Source organism: Salvelinus fontinalis, chromosome 1, assembly GCF_029448725.1.
Source record: "Salvelinus fontinalis isolate EN_2023a chromosome 1, ASM2944872v1, whole genome shotgun sequence".
Taxonomy (NCBI): Eukaryota; Metazoa; Chordata; class Actinopteri; order Salmoniformes; family Salmonidae; genus Salvelinus; species Salvelinus fontinalis.
Window position 1 is genome coordinate 4,120,126 of NC_074665.1, and position 25,825 is coordinate 4,145,950.

Consider the following 25,825-nt stretch of genomic DNA (forward strand, 5'->3'; position numbering starts at 1 on the left):
CAATGTAAACACATTCCGTGCCAATAAAGCCCCTTTGAATTGAATTGAGAGGTTTGGTGTCAGTTGACATCTTGGATGACGTATCTAATATCCAGTACCACATTAGCCATTTCCACGGCAACCTGCAGAGCATTGAGTTTGGCTGTGAAGGAGTCCAGCACCCTGAGCTGAGGGGTAGTGTCCTTACCCACAACCAGAGGGGCAGGACGTAAAGGGTACCTGGTGAACGTAAAGCTTGTTTATTCAGAGGACATACACACATCCACTTCTACATACAAAAAAAACCAACAACATACATCACATACAAATACATACAACTGCATTTCACGGTAAAGTCTACACTTGTTGTATTCGGCGCATGTGATGAATAAAGTTTGGTTTGAACAACATACAATAACATACACAACATACATCACATACAATAACATACAACAACATACATCACATACAATAACATACAACAACACACATCACATACAACAACATACATCACGTACAATAACATACAACAACACACATCACATACAATTGTTACAGCTGTCGCTCTCCTCATCCTCAGATGAGGTGAGGAGAGAAGGATCTTCGGACCAAAATGCGGAGTTAGGGAAATAAGCCATTTTTATTACACATACGACGTAGACTAAACAAAACAAAACACTTTCAAAACTACAAAATAAGAAAACGACGTACAACGGAACCTGAACATAAACTTACATGGACAAACGTAAACTTACGAACAGGAACGGACATCAAAACGAACGAACAGCCAAACAGCTCCATAAGTGAAAAAACATCGACAACACGATAGACATCACAGGAGACAATCACCCACAAACACACAGTGATAATGCCCTACCTAAATATGACTCTTGATTAGAGGAAAATGCAAACCACCTGCCTCTAATCAAGAGCCATACCAGGCAAACCAAAACCAACATAGAAACGAATAACATAGACTGCCCACCCAAAACACATGCCCTGACCATAAACACATAAAAACAACATAAAACAGGTCAGGACTGTTACAGTACCCCCCCCTCAAGATGCGCACGCCGGGCGCACAAGCACAAAGTCCAGGGGAGGGTCCGGGTGGGCAGTTGACCACGGTGGTGGTTCCGGCTCAGGACGCTGTCCCCATACCACCATAGTCACTCCCCTCTTCTTTCTACCCCTTTTAATGCCCACCCTAACACTACCTTCCCCTAAATAAACAGCTAGCACCAGGACAAGGGGCAGCACCGGGACAAGGGGTAGCACCGGGACAAGGGGCAGCACCAGAACAAGGGGCAGCACCAGGATAAGGACCATCACTGGGACAAGGGGCAGCACCGGGACAAGGGGCAGCACCGGGACAAGGGGCAGCACCGGGACAAGGGGCAGCACCGGGACAAGGGGCAGCACCGGGACAAGGGGCAGCACCGGGACAAGGGGCAGCACCGGGACAAGGGGCAACACCGGGACAAGGGGCAGATCCCGGCTGAAGGACTCTGGCAGGTCCTGTTTGGACGGCTCTGGCAGGTCCATGCTGGCTGACGGCTCTCTACGCTCATGGCAGGCTGACGGCTCTTGACGCTCATGGCAGGCTGACGGCTCTCGACGCTCATGGCAGGCTGACGGCTCTCGACGCTCATGGCAGGCTGACGGCTCTCGACGCTCATGGCGCTCTGACGGCTCTGGCTGCTCATGGCTCTCTGACGGCTCTGGCTGCTCATGGCTCACTGACGGCTCTGGCTGCTCATGGCTCTTTGACGGCTCTGGCTGCTCATGGCTCTTTGACGGCTCTGGCTGCTCATGGCTCTCTGACGGCTCTGGCTGCTCATGGCTCGCTGGCGGCTCTGGCAGATCCTGTCTGGTTGGCGGCTCTGGCAGATCCTGTCTGGTTGGCGGCTCTGGCAGATCCTGTCTGGTTGGCGGCTCTGGCAGATCCTGTCTGGCTGACGGCTCTAGCGGCTCCTGTCTGGCTGACGGCTCTAGCGGCTCCTGTCTGGCGGATGGCTCTGTAGGCTCATGGCAGACGGGCGGCTTTGCAGGCTCATGGCAGACGGGCGGCTTTGCAGGCTCATGGCAGACGGATGGCTCAGACGGCGCTGGGGAGACGGATGGCTCAGATGGCGCTGGAGAGACGGATGGCTCAGATGGCGCTGGGGAGACGGATGGCTCAGATGGCGCTGGGGAGACAGATAGCTCTGTAGGGAGGAGAAGGAGAGACAGCCTGGTGCGTGGTCTAGGCACCGGCTGCGCTGGAGAGGAGGAAACAGCAGGAGAGAGAACCCGGAGAGACAGCCTGGTACGGGGGGCTGCCACCGGAGGACTGGTACATGGAGGTGGCACCGGATATACCGGACCGTGAAGGAGGACACGTGCTCTTGAGCACCAAGCCTCCCCAACCCTACCAGGTTGAATGAACCCCGTAGCCCTGCCAGTGCGGCGAGGTGGAATAGCCCGCACTGGGCTATGCAGGCGAACCGGGGACACCACCTGTAAGGCTGGTGCCATGTACACCGGCCCGAGGAGACGTACTGGAGACCAGCTACGTTGGGCCGGCTTCATGGCACCCGGCTCGATGCCCAACTTAGCCCTCCCAGTGCGGCAAGGTGGAATAGCCCGCACTGGGCTAAGCACGCGTACTGGGGACACCGTGCGCTTTACCGCATAACACGGTGTCTTACCAGTACGACGCCTTCTACCTCCACGGTAAGCACGGGGAGTTGGCTCGGGTATCCTACCCGGCTTTACCACACTCCTCGTGTGCCCCCCCCCAAGAAATTTTTGGGTCTTACTCACGGGCTCCCAACCGCGTCGTCGCGCTGCCTCCTCATACCAGCGCTCCTGGGCTGTGGCTGCCCTCTTCTCCTCCTTAGGACGGCGATATTCCCCTGGTTGAGCCCAAGGTCCTCTACCGTCCAATATCTCCTCCCAAGTCCAGAAATCCTTATTGCTCCCTCGAGCATTCCCATACCGCTTGGTCTCTGTATTTTGGTGGGTGATTCTGTTAAGGCGTTCCTCCTCCTCTCCATTTTCGGAAAAGGAGGAGTATTGAGGGAACCAAGGCGCAGCGAAGTTTGAACACATAATGATTTATTAAATAAACAAAATAGACAAAGACGAAAATGAACTATACTGGATATAACTAACAAAATAACAAAACGATGTAGACAGACCTGAACAACCGAACTTACATATACACGAAGCACGCTGACACAGGAACAGACTACATAAACCGAAAACGAAACGAACAACCGAAACAATCCCGTATGGTGTAAGACATAACACAGACACACAGTGATAATGCCCTACCTAAATATGACTCTTGATTAGAGGAAAATGCAAACCACCTGCCTCTAATCAAGAGCCATACCAGGCAAACCAAAACCAACATAGAAACGAATAACATAGACTGCCCACCCAAAACACATGCCCTGACCATAAACACATAAAAACAACATAAAACAGGTCAGGACTGTTACAACAATAACATACATCACATACAATAACATATAGCACATACAATAACATACAACAACACACATCACATACAACAACATACATCACATACAACACATACAATAACATACATCACATACAATAACATACATCACATACAATAACATACAATAACATACAACAACACACATCACATTCAACAACATACATCACATACAATAACACACATCACATACAATAACATACATCACATACAACAACATACATCACATAATAACATACATCACATAGAACAACATAGATCACATAATAACATACATCACATACAAATACATACAACTGCATTTCACGGTAAAGTCTACACTTGTTGTATTCGGCGCATGTGATGAATAAAGTTTGGTTTGAACAACATACAATAACATACAACAACATACATCACATACAATAACATACAACGACATACAATAACATACATCACATACAATAACATACAATAACATACATCACATACAACACATACAATAACATACATCACATACAATAACATACATCACATACAACAACATACAACAACACACATCACATACAATAACATACATCACGTACAATAACATACAACACATACATCACATACAATAACATACATCACATACAACAACATACATCACATACAACACATACAACAACATACATCACATACAACAACATACAATAACATACATCACATACAACAACATACATCACATACAACAACATACAATAACATACATCACATACAACAACATACATCACATACAACAACATACATCACATACAACAACATACATCACATACAACAACATACATCACATACAACAACATACATCACATACAACAACATACAATAACATATAATAACATACAACATCAACATATTCATGGATCTATGGTGGGTACCTGGTGTTGAGGGGGGTCCACTCCAGCTCCGGCCCAGGCCTGCCGCTCCTCTCCACCAGGCCGCAGCCACAGGTGTCTGGAACCTCACCTCCATCACCCGGCTGGAGTCCCTCTCCCTGGAGCACAGTACCCGAATGAATAGCCTCTCCTTGGGGCACAGACCAGTGGTGGGCGTAGGTGAGGTCTACGAGGCTGGTTCCTCCATCGTGCTCCAGGGCCAAGGCTACGGTCTCCAGGGAGGAGCAGAACCCGTTCAGTCCCAGTAGGTACTGAGACTGGGAGACTCCCAGGGATACCGCTGCCTCCGCTGCTTCAGTAGTGCCCTGTGACGGAATTACAAAACATTAGAATTCAATCATTTAAAATCGGCTAATATTACATTTACATTTACATTTAAGTCATTTAGCAGACGCTCTTATCCAGAGCGACTATATAAAAAATATAATATAATAATATAAATATATACGCCATTTTCCAGACCCTTTGATCCAAAGCCTCGTAATCGTTCGTGAATGTATTTTTCAGTGGGTAGCCACAGCGGGAATCGAACCTTTGACGTTTTAAGCTCCATGCTCTACAAATTGAGGCACATAAGACCACATGAAATCAGTCATAAATGAGTATTTCTGGACCACATGAAATCAGTCATAAATGAGTATTTCTGGACCACATGAAATCAGTCATAAATGAGTATTTCTGGACCACATGAAATCAGTCATAAATGAGTATTTCTGGACCACATGAAATCAGTCATAAATGAGTATTTCTGGACCACATGAAATCAGTCATAAATTAGTATTTCTGGACCACATGAAATCAGTCATAAATTAGTATTTCTGGACCACATGAAATCAGTCATAAATGAGTATTTCTGGACCACATGAAATCAGTCATAAATGAGTATTTCTGGACCACATGAAATCAGTCATAAATTAGTATTTCTGGACCACATGAAATCAGTCATAAATGAGTATTTCTGGACCACATGAAATCAGTCATAAATGAGTATTTCTGGACCACATGAAATCAGTCATAAATGAGTATTTCTGGACCACATGAAATCAGTCATAAATGAGTATTTCTGGACCACATGAAATCAGTCATAAATGAGTATTTCTGGACCACATGAAATCAGTCATAAATGAGTATTTCTGGACCACATGAAATCAGTCATAAATGAGTATTTCTGGACCACATGAAATCAGTCATAAATGAGTATTTCTGGACCACATGAAATCAGTCATAAATGAGTATTTCTGGACCACATGAAATCAGTCATAAATGAGTATTTCTGGACCACATGAAATCAGTCATAAATGAGTATTTCTGGACCACATGAAATCAGTCATAAATTAGTATTTCTGGACCACATGAAATCAGTCATAAATGAGTATTTCTGGACCACATGAAATCAGTCATAAATGAGTATTTCTGGACCACATGAAATCAGTCATAAATGAGTATTTCTGGACCACATGAAATCAGTCATAAATGAGTATTTCTGGACCACATGAAATCAGTCATAAATGAGTATTTCTGGACCACATGAAATCAGTCATAAATGAGTATTTCTGGACCACATGAAATCAGTCATAAATGAGTATTTCTGGACCACATGAAATCAGTCATAAATGAGTATTTCTGGACCACATGAAATCAGTCATAAATTAGTATTTCTGGACCACATGAAATCAGTCATAAATGAGTATTTCTGGACCACATGAAATCAGTCATAAATGAGTATTTCTGGACCACATGAAATCAGTCATAAATGAGTATTTCTGGACCACATGAAATCAGTCATAAATGAGTATTTCTGGACCACATGAAATCAGTCATAAATATGAGTATATCTGGACCAGTGTTATTGAGCAGTATGTAATAACAATGTTATAAACCTTATTGGTTAACAGTAATAACTGTTAGCGTGTTATTAGTGCTTAATCCATCAGAGTCTAAGCCGGGGGGGGGGGTGTACTAAGCTATATGGAATTGTTTTAAGAAGGTCATACCATGGATCAAATAGCTAGTTGATTTTGAATTTTAAAAGCCCCTTGAAGTATCCCACAATTATATATAATTTTTTTTACAATTATTTAATGAAAGATTGTATTTGGCCTTACTGCTATTAGCCCATACAAACGCATTGAATAACAGATTCACTACATGGAACAACAGATAGTCCCCCCCCAAAAATCTAAATAAAGTTGGTTCTAAAGTGTCTGTCCTATATCTTAAAGATTAGGATATATATTTGTATTGCTTGCTGCATGGAACAACAGATAGTCCCCCTGCCCCCCAAAAAATGTAAAGGAAGTTTACATTTTAGTACAGTTCTTTAGTGTCTATCCTGAGAAATATAAGAAAGATTAGGAAACATTTTTTTTAAACCTGTTTTTCTTTGTCATTATGGGGTATTGAGTCATTATGGGGTATTGTGTCATTATGGGGTATTGAGTCATTATGGGGTATTGAGTCATTATGGGGTATTGAGTCATTATGGGGTATTGTCTGCGATTGATGAGGAAAAACACGTATTTAATCAATTTTAGAATGAGGCTGTAACGTAACAAAATGTGGGAAAAAGTCAAGGGGTCTGAATACTTTCTGAATGGACTGGACCTTCTGACGAGGCCTGTGGGCGTCCTAGACAAAAACACCCGACATAAACGTGCTCGTGAGAGTCCCACCTTTACACATAATAGTGTGTAGCCCAAACCGTTCAGACACTACAGAGAGTCTCATCTTTCCATAGAGGAGTCATAATAGTTTGGAGGCCAAACTGTTCGGACACTTCAGAGAGTCTCATCTTTCCATAGAGGAGTCATAATAGTTTGGAGGCCAAACCGTTCGGACACTACAGAGAGTCTCATCTTTCCATAGAGGAGTCATAATAGTTTGGAGGCCAAACTGTTCGGACACTTCAGAGAGTCTCATCTTTCCATAGAGGAGTCATAATAGTTTTGTAGCCCAAACCGTTCAGACACTACAGAGAGTCTCATCTTTCCATAGAGGAGTCATAATAGTTTGGAGGCCAAACTGTTCGGACACTTCAGAGAGTCTCATCTTTCCATAGAGGAGTCATAATAGTTTTGTAGCCCAAACCGTTCGGACAATACATACGATTTTGTGAGAAGACCGATTTTCGGCACGTCTCATGGTCTGACCAACACCGCTGTAGCTCTGCCACCTTCCACCGCAGACGAGGACGGCCGACATTGGAGGATGGAGTGAATTGAGACACAGCCCATGATATCTCCAAGTTAAATTGACATCTTTTTTTTTATAGGGATTCTTTTATTATGCTAATTACATTTCCACGGGGGAAATCAACCTTAGGGTGTTAATAACACCAATTTATTTATAAAGGCTGTTAGGTACAGTATAGTGTCATGGTAGACTGGTGTCCTACAGACCTTGTTACTGACGTAGACTGTTAGGTACAGTATAGTGTCATGGTAGACTGGTGTCCTACAGACCTTGTTACTGACGTAGACTGTTAGGTACAGTATAGTGTCATGGTAGACTGGTGTCCTACAGACCTTGTTACTGACGTAGGCTGTTAGGTACAGTATAGTGTTATGGTAGACTGGAGTCATGGTAGACTGGTGTCCTACAGACCTTGTTACTGACGTAGACTGTTAGGTACAGTATAGTGTTATGGTAGACTGGTGTTATGGTAGACTGGTGTCCTACAGACCGTGTTACTGACGTAGGCTGTTAGGTACAGTATAGTGTTATGGTAGACTGGTGTCCTACAGACCTTGTTACTGACGTAGGCTGTTAGGTACAGTATAGTGTCATGGTAGACTGGTGTCCTACAGACCTTGTTACTGACGTAGACTGTTAGGTACAGTATAGTGTTATGGTAGACTGGAGTCATGGTAGACTGGTGTCCTACAGACCTTGTTACTGACGTAGACTGTTAGGTACAGTATAGTGTCATGGTAGACTGGTGTCCTACAGACCTTGTTACTGACGTAGACTGTTAGGTACAGTATAGTGTCATGGTAGACTGGAGTCATGGTAGACTGGTGTCCTACAGACCTTGTTACTGACGTAGGCTGTTAGGTACAGTATAGTGTCATGGTAGACTGGTGTCCTACAGACCTTGTTACTGACGTAGGCTGTTAGGTACAGTATAGTGTTATGGTAGACTGGTGTCCTACAGACCTTGTTACTGACGTAGACTGTTAGGTACAGTATAGTGTTATGGTAGACTGGAGTCATGGTAGACTGGTGTCCTACACACCGTGTTACTGACGTAGACTGTTAGGTACAGTATAGTGTCATGGTAGACTGGAGTCATGGTAGACTGGTGTCCTACAGACCTTGTTACTGACGTAGGCTGTTAGGTACAGTATAGTGTCATGGTAGACTGGTGTCCTACAGACCTTGTTACTGACGTAGACTGTTAGGTACAGTATAGTGTCATGGTAGACTGGTGTCCTACAGAGACTGTTAGGTACAGTATAGTGTCATGGTAGACTGGTGTCCTACAGAGACTGCTAGGTACAGTATAGTGTCATGGTAGACTGGTGTCCTACACACCGTGTTACTGACGTAGACTGCTAGGTACAGTATAGTGTCATGGTAGACTGGTGTCCTACACACCGTGTTACTGACGTAGACTGCTAGGTACAGTATAGTGTCATGGTAGACTGGTGTCCTACACACCGTGTTACTGACGTAGACTGTTAGGTACAGTATAGTGTCATGGTAGACTGGTGTTATGGTAGACTGGTGTCCTACAGACCTTGTTACTGACGTAGGCTGTTAGGTACAGTATAGTGTCATGGTAGACTGGTGTCCTACAGACCTTGTTACTGACGTAGGCTGTTAGGTACAGTATAGTGTCATGGTAGACTGGTGTCCTACAGACCTTGTTACTGACGTAGACTGTTAGGTACAGTATAGTGTCATGGTAGACTGGAGTCATGGTAGACTGGTGTCCTACAGACCTTGTTACTGACGTAGACTGTTAGGTACAGTATAGTGTCATGGTAGACTGGAGTCATGGTAGACTGGTGTCCTACAGACCTTGTTACTGACGTAGACTGTTAGGTACAGTATAGTGTTATGGTAGACTGGAGTCATGGTAGACTGGTGTCCTACAGACCTTGTTACTGACGTAGACTGTTAGGTACAGTATAGTGTTATGGTAGACTGGAGTCATGGTAGACTGGTGTCCTACAGACCTTGTTACTGACGTAGACTGTTAGGTACAGTATAGTGTTATGGTAGACTGGAGTCATGGTAGACTGGTGTCCTACAGACCTTGTTACTGACGTAGACTGTTAGGTACAGTATAGTGTCATGGTAGACTGGTGTCCTACAGACCTTGTTACTGACGTAGACTGTTAGGTACAGTATAGTGTTATGGTAGACTGGAGTCATGGTAGACTGGTGTCCTACAGACCTTGTTACTGACGTAGACTGTTAGGTACAGTATAGTGTCATGGTAGACTGGTGTCCTACAGACCTTGTTACTGACGTAGACTGTTAGGTACAGTATAGTGTTATGGTAGACTGGAGTCATGGTAGACTGGTGTCCTACAGACCTTGTTACTGACGTAGACTGTTAGGTACAGTATAGTGTCATGGTAGACTGGTGTCCTAATCAAATCAGAAATCAAATCAAATTTGATTGATCACGTACACATGGTTAACAGATGTTAATGTGAATGTAGCGAAATGCGTGTCCTTCTAGTTCCGACCGTGCAGTAATATCTAACAAGTAATCTAACAACTCCACAACAACTACCTAATTTACAAGGACAGCCTACTCCTTCCTTCCCGTCGGGGAATTGAACCCCGGTCTCCCGCCTGCCCTGCCCGGACGACATTGGGATTCTTTAGTTAAATAGCCAGTACTGTACTGCCGACCGTCACGTTGTACAGCGCCATATTTATCGTTCCATCCTAACAGAAACACAGAGGGTTTTTGGTTTTTCATGGAATAGAAACACCATAATGTTAATCAAATGAATTAAGCAAGTACCAGTTTGGACACAACTACTCATTCCAGGAATTTTTCTTTATTTTTACATTTCTACATTGCAGAATAATAGTGAAGACATCACAACTATGAAATAACGCATCCAGTTGAGAACAAATTCTTATTTACAAGGACAGCCTACTCCTTCCTACCCGTCGGGGATTTGAACCGCGGTCTCCCACGTGCCCGCATTCTCAAGTACAGCAATTATTGAAGGTACTTAAAACCTCTACCGCTTCTCCCTCCCGGATCCGGGATCCTCATCATCAAAAAAGCTGACTAGCATAGCCTAGCCTAGCGCCACAGGGATATCATGTAATATAATTTCATGAAAATCACAAGTCCAATACAGCAAATGAAAGATAAACATCTTGTGAATCCAGCCATCATTTCCGATTTTTTAAGTGTTTTACAGCGAAAACACAATATATATTTATATTAGCTCACCACAATAGCCAAACACACAACGCCATTTATTCACCGCCAACATAGCTTTCACAAAACCCACAAATAGAGATAAAATGAATCACTAACCTTTGAACAACTTCATCAGATGACAGTCTTATAACATCATGTTATACAATACATTTATTTTTTGTTCGAAAATGTGCATATTTAGAGCTACAAATCGTGGTTTTACATTGTGAATACGTAGCCATAATGCACCAAATCGTCCGGAGAAATTTTGGACAGTCACGTAATCTAACCAAAAAACTCATCATAAACTTTACTAAAAAATACATGTTGTACAGCAAATGAAAGATACACTAGTTCTTAATGCAACCGCTGTGTTAGATAAAAAATAAATAACTTTAGTACAAAGTACTACTAGTACTTACCTTTGATGATCTTCCATCAGAATGTAGTGCAAGGAGTCCTAGTTCCAGAATAAATCGTTGTTTGTTTTAGAATGTCCATTTCTTCTGTCGAATTGGCAACTTTGGCTAGCCATGTGGAGCACACATGTCCAAGAACTCTGGACGCATGGAACGAAAAATTCCAAAATTTACAATAAACGTTGAATACACTGGTCAAACTCGGTTGAAAATCCATCTTTATGATGTTTTTCTCATATGTATCCAATAAAGTCCGAGCCGGAGCATTTCGTCGTGTATACCTAACGCATTTCAGAAGATAATGTGGGGTTCCCTGGTGCGCAGTTCAATACTGCCAATAAGGCGGACCTGTCACTCCAAAAGCTCTCATTCGGTCTCACATCAAGCTAGACACCCCATTCAACATTGTACTGCCTGTTGACATCTAGTGGAAGGCGTATGAAGTGCATACAGATCCATAAATATAAGCCAGTTGAATAGGCAGGCCCTGACACAGAGCCCCATTTTCAAAATTTTCACTTCCTGTTTGGAAGTTTGCTGCCAAATGAGTTCTGTTTTACTCACAGATATAATTCAAACGGCTTTAGAAACGTCAGAGTGTTTTCTATCCAATAGTAATAATAATATGCATATTGTATGATCCAGAACAGAGTACGAGGCCGTTTAATTTGGGCACGATTTTTTTACCAAAGTGAAAATAGCGCCCCCTATTAAGAAGAAGTTTTAAGGTCACTGAGAAAATCTGGACATGGCCTGCTCTCCGTTATGTAAGGAATTAGGCATTTTCCCATGTTTACTACAGTATGTACTGTAGGCTATGTTTACTTGTCAGACTGCAAAGTAGCCTAATAAACAAATGCAGGGGGCTTATATCTTCAAAATGCTTTAAATGCTTTATTATCCTAATGTAAAAGCATATACTGTAAAGTACTGTATTTCTTCATCAGCATCTTTATGCTTTCGTTAATAAAATAATGATAAAAATACTCTTTCAAAATGTAGATGTTGATTTAGTTATAGATCCATAACGAAATACTATGGGAATAAATATCACTGATTTACAGAAATATTGGAACAAAGTTGTCTAATGAAGGTAAACAAATAGTTGCTTACTGGAAAATACTCTTTCAAACACACGATCACGTTGTACAGCATCATTGTGGCTATTAGCAGGGCTATATTTTGGCATTTATAAATATTATTTTGGCCTTTATTCAGATTACAATCCCTCACTGTCGTTTAAAACCACCCCGAAATAATCTACAAAATATTGTTACTTTTTAACAAAGCGATTATTATTATTAATTCATTTATAATTATATAAAAGCCCCTTAGATATTCTCACAGATCCTAATGGAAAATGCCTCTTAGATATGAATTTAGAATCCTCCAATCCTCTAAATGTAATTGTTGGCGAAGGGTCACGTCATTGAATTATTTATATATATATTTTAGATATACTGTAAGCCTACCATAGGCGAAATTCGTTTTGGTTACACTACATTTAGGGTGTGGAAATGTTATGCCCCTTAGATATTAATTTAGAATCCTCCAGTCCTCTTATTCTGTATCCTACTCCCTAACGTCACGTTGTACAGCACAATATTTTCCGTTCCATCCTAACGGAAACCCTGACGGTTACGTTCTTCTCAGAATAGAAACACCATAAAACTAATCAAATTAATTAAGCCAAATTTCTTAAAATCAATCCCATGTACTATGTTATTACAAAAAAAGGTTTTACATTTTCTAGTAATGCCAATATTGGAGACTATCAAATGCTTCTCAACGTCGCCCTCTGCTGGTCAAACTAGCACTAACTTGCATTAACGTAAAACATGGCAGACAATTAAATAACGTGCCACAGAGTGCTGCTGCAGCAGCCCACAACGTGTGCTGCAGTATGACTCAACTTTTAAAGGAGCAACCACTGTACTACAGACCTTGTTATTGATGTAGGCTGCCATGTGTGTCTCGGTGCATCCTCCTCCCAACAGAGCTACTGGGTCTCTCAGGGTCAGCCTCAACACATGCTCTGCCCTCTGACACACAGCCTGGAACATCACAACCACAGAGACACAGAATAACAACAGATCAACACAAGAAAAACGTTTAGCAACATTCTAACATGATATTAAACAATGAGAGGAACTAGATTACACTTCTAAGACAGGCTTGGATTACATTCAGAGTATAGGTAGACTGTTATAGCTTGACTGTTATTATTTGACTATTTGAGCATATGTAAAGTGTGTCAGTGTGTCTACCTACAGTTTATTAGGCATATGTAAAGGGTGTCAGTGTGTCTACCTACAGTTTATTGAACGTATGTAAAGGGTGTCAGTGTGTCTACCTACAGTTTATTGAACGTATGTAAAGGGTGTCAGTGTGTCTACCTACAGTTTATTGAACGTATGTAAAGGGTGTCAGTGTGTCTACCTACAGTTTATTGAACGTATGTAAAGGGTGTCAGTGTGTCTACCTACAGTGTATTGAACGTATGTAAAGGGTGTCAGTGTGTCTACCTACAGTGTATTGAACGTATGTAAAGGGTGTCAGTGTGTCTACCTACAGTTTATTGAACGTATGTAAAGGGTGTCAGTGTGTCTACCTACAGTTTATTGAACGTATGTAAAGTGTGTCAGTGTGTCTACCTACAGTTTATTGAGCACATGTAAAGGGTGTCAGTGTGTCTACCTACAGTTTATTGAACGTATGTAAAGGGTGTCAGTGTGTCTACCTACAGTTTATTGAACGTATGTAAAGGGTGTCAGTGTGTCTACCTACAGTTTATTGAAGATATGTAAAGGGTGTCGTGTGTCTACCTACAGTTTATTGAGCACATGTAAAGGGTACTACCTTAGCGTTGCCTTCCTCAACAAGCCTCTGAATGTGCTTGAACCAGGGTCAGCACGCCTCCAATTGTATCGCACCAACATTGGCAACATTTCAAGCTAGCTGTGGAGTGAGTTTACTTCACCTTCTTATCTACGTTACACGTAAAACACAAACGGCTCAGTCTAGTCTACCTTCAGTTCGTTGAGCATGGTGTCGTTCCTGTGGCAGAGGACCATAGTGCAGACAGCTGGTGCTGGTTCCCCAGGTGGAAGGAGATGCAGCATCTTTCTGGATCCAACGGTCCTGACACAGCAGCCTTTCACCTGGCCATAGGCCTCAGGAGGGATAGGGGTCTGGTACAATGCCACTGCTTGAGCACCTGGAACAGTGGGAGATATGAAAACCAGTGCTTTCTCGAATCTAGTAGGATTTATATTTATATATAAAAACCCATGTATTATAACAAAATAGAAAGTAGGCTCATAAATGTATTTTATTCTCACCTACCTACTACAAAATAATGATACATCTATGCTGGGTAAAGCATTACTGATAACTACAGTATATTACATTACCTGTCATTTGAACAATGGGCTGGATGAGTGCAATGCCGAGTCTCTCTACGACCAAGACCCCGTGCCTCCAGAGGTAATGCTGCAGTACAGGGTGTATTACTCTCTGACACATAAACACCTCCACCTGGTCTGTAACTGCCTGCTCTCCCAGCTTCAGTAACTCATCCAGGATGAGGTCTTCTGGGTCAGGGGCTCCACAGTGCACCTTTCCAGATCAAATGTTTAATAATAACAGCCACAAGGCAGTCATTTAGACTTTGAAATACATGGATATTGCATTGACAAACAGACAAAGAAAACATTCAAGTTAAAATGCGTTATTGAATAAAAACCTTGAGGCAAGTCAGTTAAGAACAAATTCTTATTTTCAATGACGGCCTTGGAACAGTGTTCAGCCTTGTTCAGGAACAGAACGACAGATTTGTACCTTGTCAGTTCGGGGATTTGAACATGCAACCTTTCCGTTACTAGCCCAACACTCTAACCACTAAGCTACCCTGCCGTAGATTTCTGTTTGGGGTTACTAAAATATTGCATTTAGTGGTAAAAGTAAGGTATACCATTACCTCCAGGGACCCCTCTCCGAACTCAGATAGATCCCCTGAGAGAGACACCGTGAACAGGGCCAGTCTGAAGGGACCGGGTCCCCGTCTGGTTCTCTCCGAGTCTGTGGGGTGAAGCTGCATGTCTGGGACATTCACCAGAAGACCTGGAAACACTGCAGAATCTAGCACAAACTGTCCCTCGATAGAGACAGTCACAGTCCTACCAAGACGGACTCTGTCTGGGGAGCCTGGGGTGTCACCACAGGGGACAGTCAGTAGAAAGGCATGGACAGCCAACATGCTGATATGCTGTTGTTCGCCCTCAGTCAACACACAGGCAGGTTTGCTAGAGATGACACTCCTGGCTAGTGTCATCAAGCTCTGGCAGCTGTTGAAATCGACATTCACTTTACAGCCACAGTCCTCCTGGTTGAGGAAACTGGTGCAAACCTCCAATAGTTGTTTGTTGATTTTGATGGCAACACTTGGTCTCAAGCCTGACTTCTGGACATGGTCAATGAGGGAAAAACAGAGGATGCCAGTGTACAGACCACAGTCACTGAACCGAGACAGGTGGTTTAGGATGGAGGCAGTTATAAGTTTGAGTAACGGCTCCGATGAGGAAACAGCTTGAAGTAGGGATGTAGAGGTGGAGGTGGTCAGGACGTGTCCACCAACGTTGTTATGGACTTGTTTCAGTCTGCCATTGGGTCCGAAACAAGAAGTGAGGATCTGTCTCATCAGTGTCATCTTCCGACAGACTTCACTCATGCTCAGTGGGCTGTCTGTACAGACAGATGACGCTTTCTTGGTAACTCGAGACATAGTTACTTATTCTTTCATGCACAAATCATTAGAGCTGAAGACACAAGACGAGAAGCCCTCCAAATGAATTGTTGCATGGCAAGTCAGTGTTACCTCATACTATCATATCACACATTCTCTGATAAATTCGGGTGTGATTTTGCTCGATTACAAATGTTTAGTACACCGTTTGGTATTGCTAAATATAGCCTTGGACTTTTTCTGTCTTTAAACACATTTAACTCACATTTTAGAGCTGCGAAACAGCAACAGTACGCTACTGTATTGATTGTTCTGTGGTCGAAAATATGACAGCTGTTCGTTTTAGGCATATAGAAAAATACCTGATTACAATATAATATATTACGTTGATTAAATCCGATTACTCAGAAATGATTGTACCTATACACGGTGAAATGTGTATGATAATAGTATATGAATTATTCTATTCGTTGTTTATGGTGAAATGTGTATTTTCCTGGAGGTTATTTGATGAGAAACAAAGGCTTCTGTTGGGCAGCTAAACCATTTCCATGACAACAAAGACCCGCTATGGGGTCCTAAAAGTCACGTGATACATTTTCAAAACATTCGGCGGAAAATGGTCGTAACTAGTTACCATAGCCAGAAAGTCATAATTAGGTCTAAACCCCGCCTATTTCTACAGTTAATATTTTTTTTATCTGATTTTAAAACTAACCCTAACCTGAAACCTAACTACAATGCTAACCATAACTTTTGTTTTAATGGATTTTTACGATAAAGCCCCATTTGTACTTTGTGGCTGTGGTAACTAGTGACATCCGCGGAAAATAAGTTGGTATGCAGCTATTAAATAAACGTAGCAGGCCAACGTTACAGCTCGTCCTGAAGTCAGATAATTGCATAACAGTCGGTTTCTTGCTTGTTAGCTACGGTAAATACAACAAACACGGCTTACAAGCTACCTAACGTTAATTTGTTTAGCTGATTATCTTGTACGTCATGTTCTTGTTCAGCAAGAAAAGTTTTGTAGCTAATGTTACGCAACAGTAACATCTACAGTAGTCTGGTAAAATAAGTATTGCAATTATTATCCGTTGTTCCATAGCTGGATATTTAATGTATGCTAGCTATTGTGACTCAAGCAAAAGCCACAGTTAGGTTACTTTGTGGTTCCCCATCAGGTAACATAAATCATTGTGATGTTTATGAAAGGATATGGCGTGGGCAAATCTAAAGAACATTAACGTTACATGTTTGTTTCCGGTCGTAGTTACTACTACTAGACTCAACAAGAATGGCTTCTCACAAGGTTGTTGTCAAGGTAAGTGGAAAGACACCCCAAAGAAGTGGACTAACGTTGTTTTATTCATCTGACTGTTATTGCTCTGTCTTCGGGTAACTGATAAGCAATTTTATTCTGTCATGTTTGACCCATTTGATGATTGGATATGATGGTCCTTGTAATCTGGGATCCTTGGGACATCCCTACTCCATTGAAGTTGACATTTTAAAATGGTTAAAGACATGCTCCAGAACTTTGGCAACTACTAAGCATAAGCAATGGCGGTTTGTGCCGTTAAAGATTAGGGAGGACCATTCATTTTTTTTAATGAGCATGACATTATTTCTATTACAGCATATTGGATGACTGTCATTCATATTCCATTCACCCAGTTCAATGTAACAGTGATAGGTTTAGGTTACTGTCATTCATATTCACCCAGTTCAATGTAACATCGATAGGTTTAGGCTACTACGTGATACTTGAATTTGCCCTATACACATGAGGTTGATACAAACTAGCCTATGAATGAACGTTTATAATGTAGGTGTACAGGTCAAGAGACAAGTTGAAGTCGTCAAGGTGGCAGACAGTGACACATTCAATCCCACCTTGCACACTCTTGCCTGCATCTAGCTGATCTGGGGTGTAATCATTAGTCCAAACAGTTGCAAAATCATCGCGCTGGCTTCCATTTAGGAAACATTTTTCAACAGAATTGGCGGAATGAATACACCCCTGATCACCTGAATACACAGTTCACTTTTAATAGCAGCCACATACAGCCTCATCACTGGCTCGATGTATAACTCCTTCTCACGTCTACGCGCTCCTCCTTTCACCTTTCCCTTCGCTTGTGGACTAAGGTGAACAACAAATCAAGTAAAATTGTATTTGTCACATGTTTCATAAACAGCCGATGTAGACTAACAGTGAAATGCTTACTTACGGGCTATTTTCTAACAATGCAGAGTTAAAGTTGAGATTAAAAATAATAATATAGAAATACTAACACAAGGATTAAATACACAGTGAATAACGAATAGAAATAACGAGTATTATGGTTATATACAGTACCGAGTCGATGTGAAGGGGTATGAGGTAACCGATGTAGATATTTACATATAGGTAAAGATAACGTGACCAGGCAACAGGATAGATAATAGACTGTAGCAGCAGCGTATGTGCAAAGAACTTTGTGAGTTAGTGCAAAAAAGTGTCAATGGAGATAGTCCGGGTAGCCATTTTGATTAACTATTTAGCAGTCTAATGGCTTGGGTGTAGAAGCTGTTCAGGGTCCTGTTGGTTCCAGACTTGGTGCATTGGTACCACTTGCCGTGCGGTTGCAGAGAGAACAGTCTGTGGCTGGAGTCTTTAACACGGTTTTGGCCCTTCCTTTGACACCGCCTGGTATAGAGGTCCTGGATGGCAGAGAGCTCGGCCCCGGTGATGTACTGGGCCGTACACACTACCCTCTGTAGCGCCTTGAGGTCAGATGTCAAGTAGTTGCCATACCAAGCGGTGATGCAGCCAGTCAAGATGCTCTCGATGGTGCAGCTGTAGAACTTTTTGAGGATCTGAGGGTCCATGCCAAATCTTCTCAGCCTCCTGAGGGGGAAGAGGCGTGGTCTTGCCTTCTTTACGACTGTTGGTGTTTGGACTATGATACGTTCTTAGTGATGTGGACAGCGAGGAACTTGAATCTCCCACGGGCGGGCCCCGGTGGGAATAAATGAATAAAGCCGAAAGCTTACCTTGACTTGGAAGAGTTGCAGTGTTCCTTAGCCAGCTAGCTAGAGTAAATAGCATTCCTCTCTATCAGGTTGTTGAGTAGGCTAAATTAGCTGCATTAGCAAAGTATGTGAATGGTAAGCTATTTATTATGGCCATTGAAATGCTAGGTATTAAAATTAGATCCAACAAGAACATCAAGGAGTTAGAAATCCAGGGGATTTAAAAACAAAAGCTTTTACCCCTTCACATCGACTCGGTACTCTCTGTATATAACCATAACCATTCTACTCGTATGTTGATGACTCTAGTCCACAATCTGGATCCTTGCACTGTCTCATTGTATGTTGATGACTCTAGTTTCTAGTCTGGATCCCTGCACTGTCTCATTGTATGTTGATGACTCTAGTTTCTAGTCTGGATCCCTGCACAGTCTCATTGTATGTTGATGACTCTAGTTTCTAGTCTGGATCCCTGCACAGTCTCATTGTATGTTGATGACTCTAGTCTGGATCCCTGCACTGTCTCATTGTATGTTGATGACTCTAGTTTCTAGTCTGGATCCCTGCACAGTCTCATTGTATGTTGATGACTCTAGTTTCTAGTCTGGATCCCTGCACAGTCTCATTGTATGTTGATGACTCTAGTTTCTAGTCTGGATCCCTGCACAGTCTCATTGTATTTTATTTTATTTTTATTTATTTATTTTATTTAACCTTTATTTAACCAGGTAGGCTAGTTGAGAACACGTTCTCATTTACAATTGCGACCTGGCCAAGATAAAGCAAAGCAGTTCGACACATACAACAACACATAGTTACACATGGAGTAAAAACAAACATATAGTCAATAATACAGTGAAAAAAAAATAAGTCTATATACAATGTGAGCAAGTGAGGTGAGATAAGGGAGGTGAAGGCAAACAGATATATGTATAAATAAATAAAAATATAAAAAGGCCATGGAGGCGAAGTGAGTACAACACAGCAAGTAAAATAAAAACTAAAAAAAACACTGGAATGGTTGGTTTGCATTGGAAGAAAGTGCAAAGTAGAGACAGAAATAATGGGGTGCAAAGGAGCAAAATAAATTAATAAATAAATACAGTAGGTAAAGAGGTAGTTGTTTGGGCTAAATTGTAGATGGGTTATGTACAGGTGCAATAATCTATGAGCTGCTCTGACAGCTGGTGCTTAAAGCTAGTGAGGGAGATAGGTGTTTCCAGTTTCAGAGATTTTTGTAGTTCGTTCCAGTCATTGGCAGCAGAGAACTGGAAGGAGAGGCGTCCAAAGGAAGAATTGGTTTTGGGGGTGACTAGAGAGATATACCTGCTGGAGCGCGTGCTACAGGTAGGTGCTGCTATGGTGACCAGCGAGCTGAGATAAGGGGGGACTTTACCTAGCAGGGTCTTGTAGATGACCTGGAACCAGTGGGTTTGGCGACGAGTATGAAGCGAGGGCCAGCCAACGAGAGTGTACAGGTCGCAGTGGTGGGTAGTATATGGGGCTTTGGTGACAAAACGGATGGCACTGTGATAGACTGCATCCAATTTATTGAGTAGGGTTTTGGAGGCTATTTTGTAAATGACATCACCGAAGTCGAGGATTGGTAGGATGGTCAGTTTTACAAGGGTATGTTTGGCAGCATGAGTAAAGGATGCTTTGTTGCGGAATAGGAAGCCAATTCTAGATTTGACTTTGGATTGGAGATGTTTGATGTGGGTCTGGAAGGAGAGTTTACAGTCTAACCAGACACCTAGGTATTTGTAGTTGTCCACATATTCTAAGTCAGAGCCGTCCAAAGTAGTGATGTTGGACAGGCGGGCAGGAGCAGGCAGCGATCGGTTGAAGAGCATGCATTTGGTTTTACTTGTGTTTAAGAGCAGTTGGAGGCCACGGAAGGAGAGTTGTATGGCATTGAAGCTCGCCTGGAGGGTTGTTAACACAGTGTCAAAAGAAGGGCCAGAAGTATACAGAATAGTGTCGTCTGCGTAGAGGTGGATCAGAGAATCACCAGCAGCAAGAGCGACATCATTGATGTAAACAGAGAAGAGAGTCGGTCCAAGAATTGAACCCTGTGGCACCACCATAGAGACTGCCAGAGGCCCGGACAACAGACCCTCCGATTTGACACACTGAACTCTATCAGAGAAGTAGTTGGTGAACCAGGCGAGGCAATCATTAGAGAAACCAAGGCTGTCGAGTCTGCCAATGAGGATGTGGTGATTGACAGAGTCAAAAGCCTTGGCCAGGTCAATGAATACGGCTGCACAGTATTGTTTCCTATCGATGGCGGTTACGATATCGTTTATGACCTTGAGCGTGGCTGAGGTGCACCCATGACCAGCTCTGAAACCAGATTGCATAGCGGAGAAGGTGTGGTGTGATTCGAAATGGTCGGTAATCTGTTTGTTGACTTGGCTTTCGAAGACCTTAGAAAGGCAGGGTAGGATAGATATAGGTCTGTAGCAGTTAGGGTCAAGGGTGTCCCCCCCTTTGAAGAGGGGGATAACCGCAGCTGCTTTCCAATCTTTGGGGATCTCAGACGACACGAAAGAGAGGTTGAAGAGGCTAGTAATAGGGGTGGCAACAATTTCAGCAGATAGTTTTAGAAAGAAAGGGTCCAGATTATCTAGCCCGGCTGATTTGTAAGGGTCCAGATTTTGCAGCTCATTAAGAACATCAGCTGACTGTATTTGGGAGAAAGAGAAATGGGGAAGGCTTGGGCGAGTAGCAGAGGGGAGGGCAGTGCTGTTGTCCGGGGTAGGGGTAGCCAGGTGGAAAGCATGGCCAGCCGTAGAAAAATGCTTATTGAAATTCTCAATTATAGTGGATTTGTCGGTGGTGACAGTGTTTCCTATCTTCAGAGCGGTTGGAAGCTGGGAGGAGGTGTTCTTATTCTCCATGGACTTTACGGTGTCCCAGAACTTTTTTGAATTTGTGTTGCAGGAAGCAAATTTCTGCTTGAAAAAGCTAACTTGGCTGTTCTAACTGCCTGTGTATATTGGTTTCTGGCTTCCCTGAAAAGTTGCATATCACGGGGGCTGTTCGATGCTAATGCAGAACGCCATAGGATGTTTTTCTGTTGGTTAAGGGCAGTCAGGTCAGGAGAGAACCAAGGGCTATATCTGTTCCTGGTTCTAAATTTCTTGAATGGGGCATGCTTATTCAAGATGGTGAGGAAGGCATTTAAAAAAAATGACCAGGCATCCTCTACTGACGGGATGAGATCAATATCCTTCCAGGATACCCCGGCCAGGTCGATTAGGAAGGCCTGCTCGCTGAAGTGTTTCAGGGAGCGTTTGACAGTGATGAGTGGAGGTCGTTTGACCGCTGACCCATTACGGATGCAGGCAATGAGGCAGTGATCGCTGAGATCTTGGTTGAAAACAGCAGAGGTGTATTTGGAGGGCAAGTTTGTTAGGATGATATCTATGAGGGTACCCGTGTTTACGGAATTGGGGTGGTACCTGGTAGGTTCATTGATAATTTGTGTGAGATTGAGGGCATCAAGCTTAGATTGTAGGGTGGCTGGGGTGTTGAGCATGTTCAAATTTAGGTCGCCTAGCAGCACGAGCTCTGAAGATAGATGGGGGGCAATCAGTTCACATATAGTGTCCAGAGCACAGCTGGGGGCAGAGGGTGGTCTATAGCAGGCGGCAACGGTGAGAGACTTGCTTTTAGAGAGGTGGATTTTTAAAAGTAGAAGTTCAAATTGTTTGGGAACAGACCTGGATAGTATAACAGAACTCTGCAGGCAGTCTTTGCAGTAGATTGCAACACCGCCCCCTTTGGCCGTTCTATCTTGTCTGAAAATATTGTAATTGGGGATAAAAATGTCTGAATTTTTGGTGGTCTTTCTAAGCCAGGATTCAGACACGGCTAAAACATCCGGGTTGGTAGAGTGTGCTAAAGCAGTGAACAAAACAAACTTAGGGAGGAGGCTTCTAATGTTAACATGCATGAAGCCAAGGCTATTACGGTTACAGAAGTCATCAAAAGAGAGCGCCTGGGGAATAGGAGTGGAGCCAGGTACTGCAGGGCCTGGATTCACCTCTACATCACCAGAGGAACAGAGGAGAAGTAGGATAAGGGTACGGCTAAAAGCTATGAGAATTGGTCGCCTAGAGCTACTAGAGCAGAGAGTAAAAGGAAGTTTCTGGGGGCGATAAAATAGTTTAAAGGAATAATGTACAGACCAAGGTATGGTAGGATGTGAATACAGTGGAGGTAAACCTAGGTATTGAGTGATGATGAGAGAGATCATAAACATACTCGGTATTCACATCTCAAGAAATATAAATGAATTTACCACAATTTCAGTTAGAAAGTTAGCAAAAATAGATAAGATTCTGCAACCATGGAGAGGAAAAATCCCATTGATTAACTCTTTGGTCCTATCACAGTTTACTTACTAATGGCACTGCCTACTTCAGACGACTCGTATTTGAAATCATATGAGCAAAAAATATACCATTTTTATTTATTTAGACTCGTTTTTGACGACTGTTGAGGCTACTGTAGACCTTCATTACAAAATAGTGTTTTTTTTTATCAGTTATTTGGTTCTCGATCTCTCTCTCTCTCTCTCTGTGTGTGTGTGTGTGTGTGTGTGTGTATTTATATTACGCAACATGCAACAATTTCATTTTTTTTTAACTGAGTTCCAGTTCATATAAGGAAATCAGTCAATTTAAATAAATTCATCAGGCCCTAATCTATGGATTTCACATGACTGGGCAGGGGCGCAGCCATAGGTGGGCTTGGAAGGGTATACCCACTGGGGAACCAGGCCCAGTTTTTTCCCCCACAAAAGGGCTTTATTATAGAAATACTCCTCTGGTTCTTCAGCTGTCCTGGTGGCTGGTCTCGGACCATCCCGCAGGTGAAGAAACTGGATGTCTAGGTCCTGGGCTGGCGTTACACATGGTCTGCGGTTGTGAAGCCGCTTGGACATACTGCCAAGTTGTCTAAAATGACATTGGAGGCGGCTTATGGTAGAGAGATTAACATTAAATTATCTGGAAACGGCTCTGGTGGAAAATCTTGCAGGCTTCCTCAACTTGAGACATCTGTAGCATTGTGTTGTGTAACACAACTGCACCTTTTAGAGTGGCCTTTTGTCCCCAGCACAAGGTGCACATGTGTAATTATCATGCTTTTTATTTATCTTGAAATGCCACACCTGTCAGGTGGATGGATTGTCTTGGCAAAGGAGAAATGCTCACTAACAGGGATGTAAACAAATTTCTGCACAACATTTTGTGCGTATGGAAAATGAAATGTTAATTTCTCTACCATAAACCGCGTCCAACATCGTTTTTATAGAACTTGGCAGTATGTCCAACTGGCCTCACAACCGCAGACCGCGCAGTTTTGGGTCAACAGCTTTCGACACCTTCAAGAGTCCATGTGCCAACTCAATATTAGGAAGGTGTAATTAATGTTTTGTTCACTGTGTTCTTAAGTTAGTACTAGTCATTTAGACCACAACTAGAGGGAGCTGTTGCTGTACATTTGAGAAGTCTCGCCTCACGTCCACAGGGCATCTTTGCAGCCATAAATGAGTTGATTTCATAAGTCAAGTGTGTAAGCAATGTGTTCTTGTTCAATTAAATTCTAGGGACTTGTATCTCAATTTACATCATTTGAGATCAACTGCGATTGCAATAACTCAAGTGAACACCATAGCAAACCCTTGGCTGGTGGTCTAGTGCTGTTCAGTGCCTTGTTTTTAAAGTGTCTGTCCACTTGAAGCTTTCCCCCTGGTTTTGTCAAATGTCTGCTGTTCCTTTTCCATAGTCAAGGCTGGGCTTCTACCCAGCTAACAGTGGAATTGTTTTAAGAAGGTCATTCCAATGATCATTTAGCTAGTTGATTTAGAACTTTAGGACCCCTTGTGGGTATATATATAAAAAAAAAGATAGTTAAATTTTTTTGTTGAATGAACCGTTGAATTTGGCCATAATGCATTTAATAATATATTAATTCATGGCAAAACATATAGTCAACAAATTAATCAAAATTAATTTTGTGAAGTTTCTGTCCTATATCTGAGAGAAATAAGACAGATCAGTATATTTCAGGTTTGTTTATCCAATATTTAACCACTTTTGTTTTGGGCACTAAAATACATCTGTTAACTTTTTCCAAACTGGGTTGTATTCATTATGGCGATGTAAAACATTTCTCAAAATGGAAGCAAGCTGAACAAAACAGGGAGGGACTTACCTAAATTTGTCCAATAGAAACTCTAATTTCTGTTTGGAATAATGATTAAACTCTTGGTACCGGGTTACACTCTTGGTACCGGGTTACACTCTTGGTACCGGGTTACACTCTTGGTACCGGGTTACACTCTTGGTACCGGGTTATCTTCAGATAAGTCTTGTGGGGATGGTATCCCAAAACAACCAACATGTTCGTGAGAGTCTCATCTTTCTATGGTATGGTCATATGAGTTTGTAAACCAAACCGTTCGGACGCTACAGACTTTCCCGTGACAACTGATTTTCTAGATGTCTCCTGGTCTGACATACTGCTGTAACTCTGCCACCTTCCACCGTAGATACGGAAGGCCGACGTAAGCGGATGCAGTCTATTGTGAAGCAGATATCTCTAGCTTAAACTGACTCTAGAGGGTTTTACGGCATTACATGTATATTGTATGGCTTTATATCTCTTAGGACATTCATGCTGGTTTAACCAGCGCAAGGCTGAGCCTGAGGAATCTCCTGAACTAGCCCTGGCCATCCTCTCCTCATGGTTTCCAGGAGTAATGCACACCAGATGCGTGTGTTTAAGTGCAGAGCAGGAAAGCCCACTGGTCTCCGTCTTGTTTTTGTTTATGTT

General features: G+C 42.6%; 1 protein-coding gene across 1 annotated transcript; it reads right to left on the reverse strand.

The window, feature by feature from the left end:
- On the reverse strand, nucleotides 1-16,285 carry mkks (MKKS centrosomal shuttling protein). Its single transcript, XM_055940454.1, has 6 exons — nucleotides 15,194-16,285; nucleotides 14,628-14,832; nucleotides 14,244-14,431; nucleotides 13,158-13,268; nucleotides 4,381-4,703; nucleotides 1-219 (listed from the first exon to the last, which is right to left on the reverse strand). Exons 1-6 carry the CDS (start codon nucleotides 15,995-15,997, stop codon nucleotides 60-62), a joined length of 1,791 nt encoding a protein of 596 aa, XP_055796429.1. The 5' UTR covers nucleotides 15,998-16,285; the 3' UTR covers nucleotides 1-59.
- Nucleotides 16,286-25,825: the final 9,540 nt, after the last annotated feature.

Bases quoted from the DNA above. Each gene is read 5' to 3' on its own strand.
- mkks (XM_055940454.1), bottom strand. From the start codon at position 15,997: ATGTCTCGAGTTACCAAGAAAGCGTCATCTGTCTGTACAGACAGCCCA. The intron at 13,269-14,243 runs GTAGACTAGACT...GTGATGTTCCAG, and splicing joins CCATGCTCAACGAACTGAAG to GCTGTGTGTCAGAGGGCAGA. The intron at 220-4,380 runs GTACCCACCATA...TACGTTCACCAG, and splicing joins TGGACCCCCCTCAACACCAG to GTACCCTTTACGTCCTGCCC.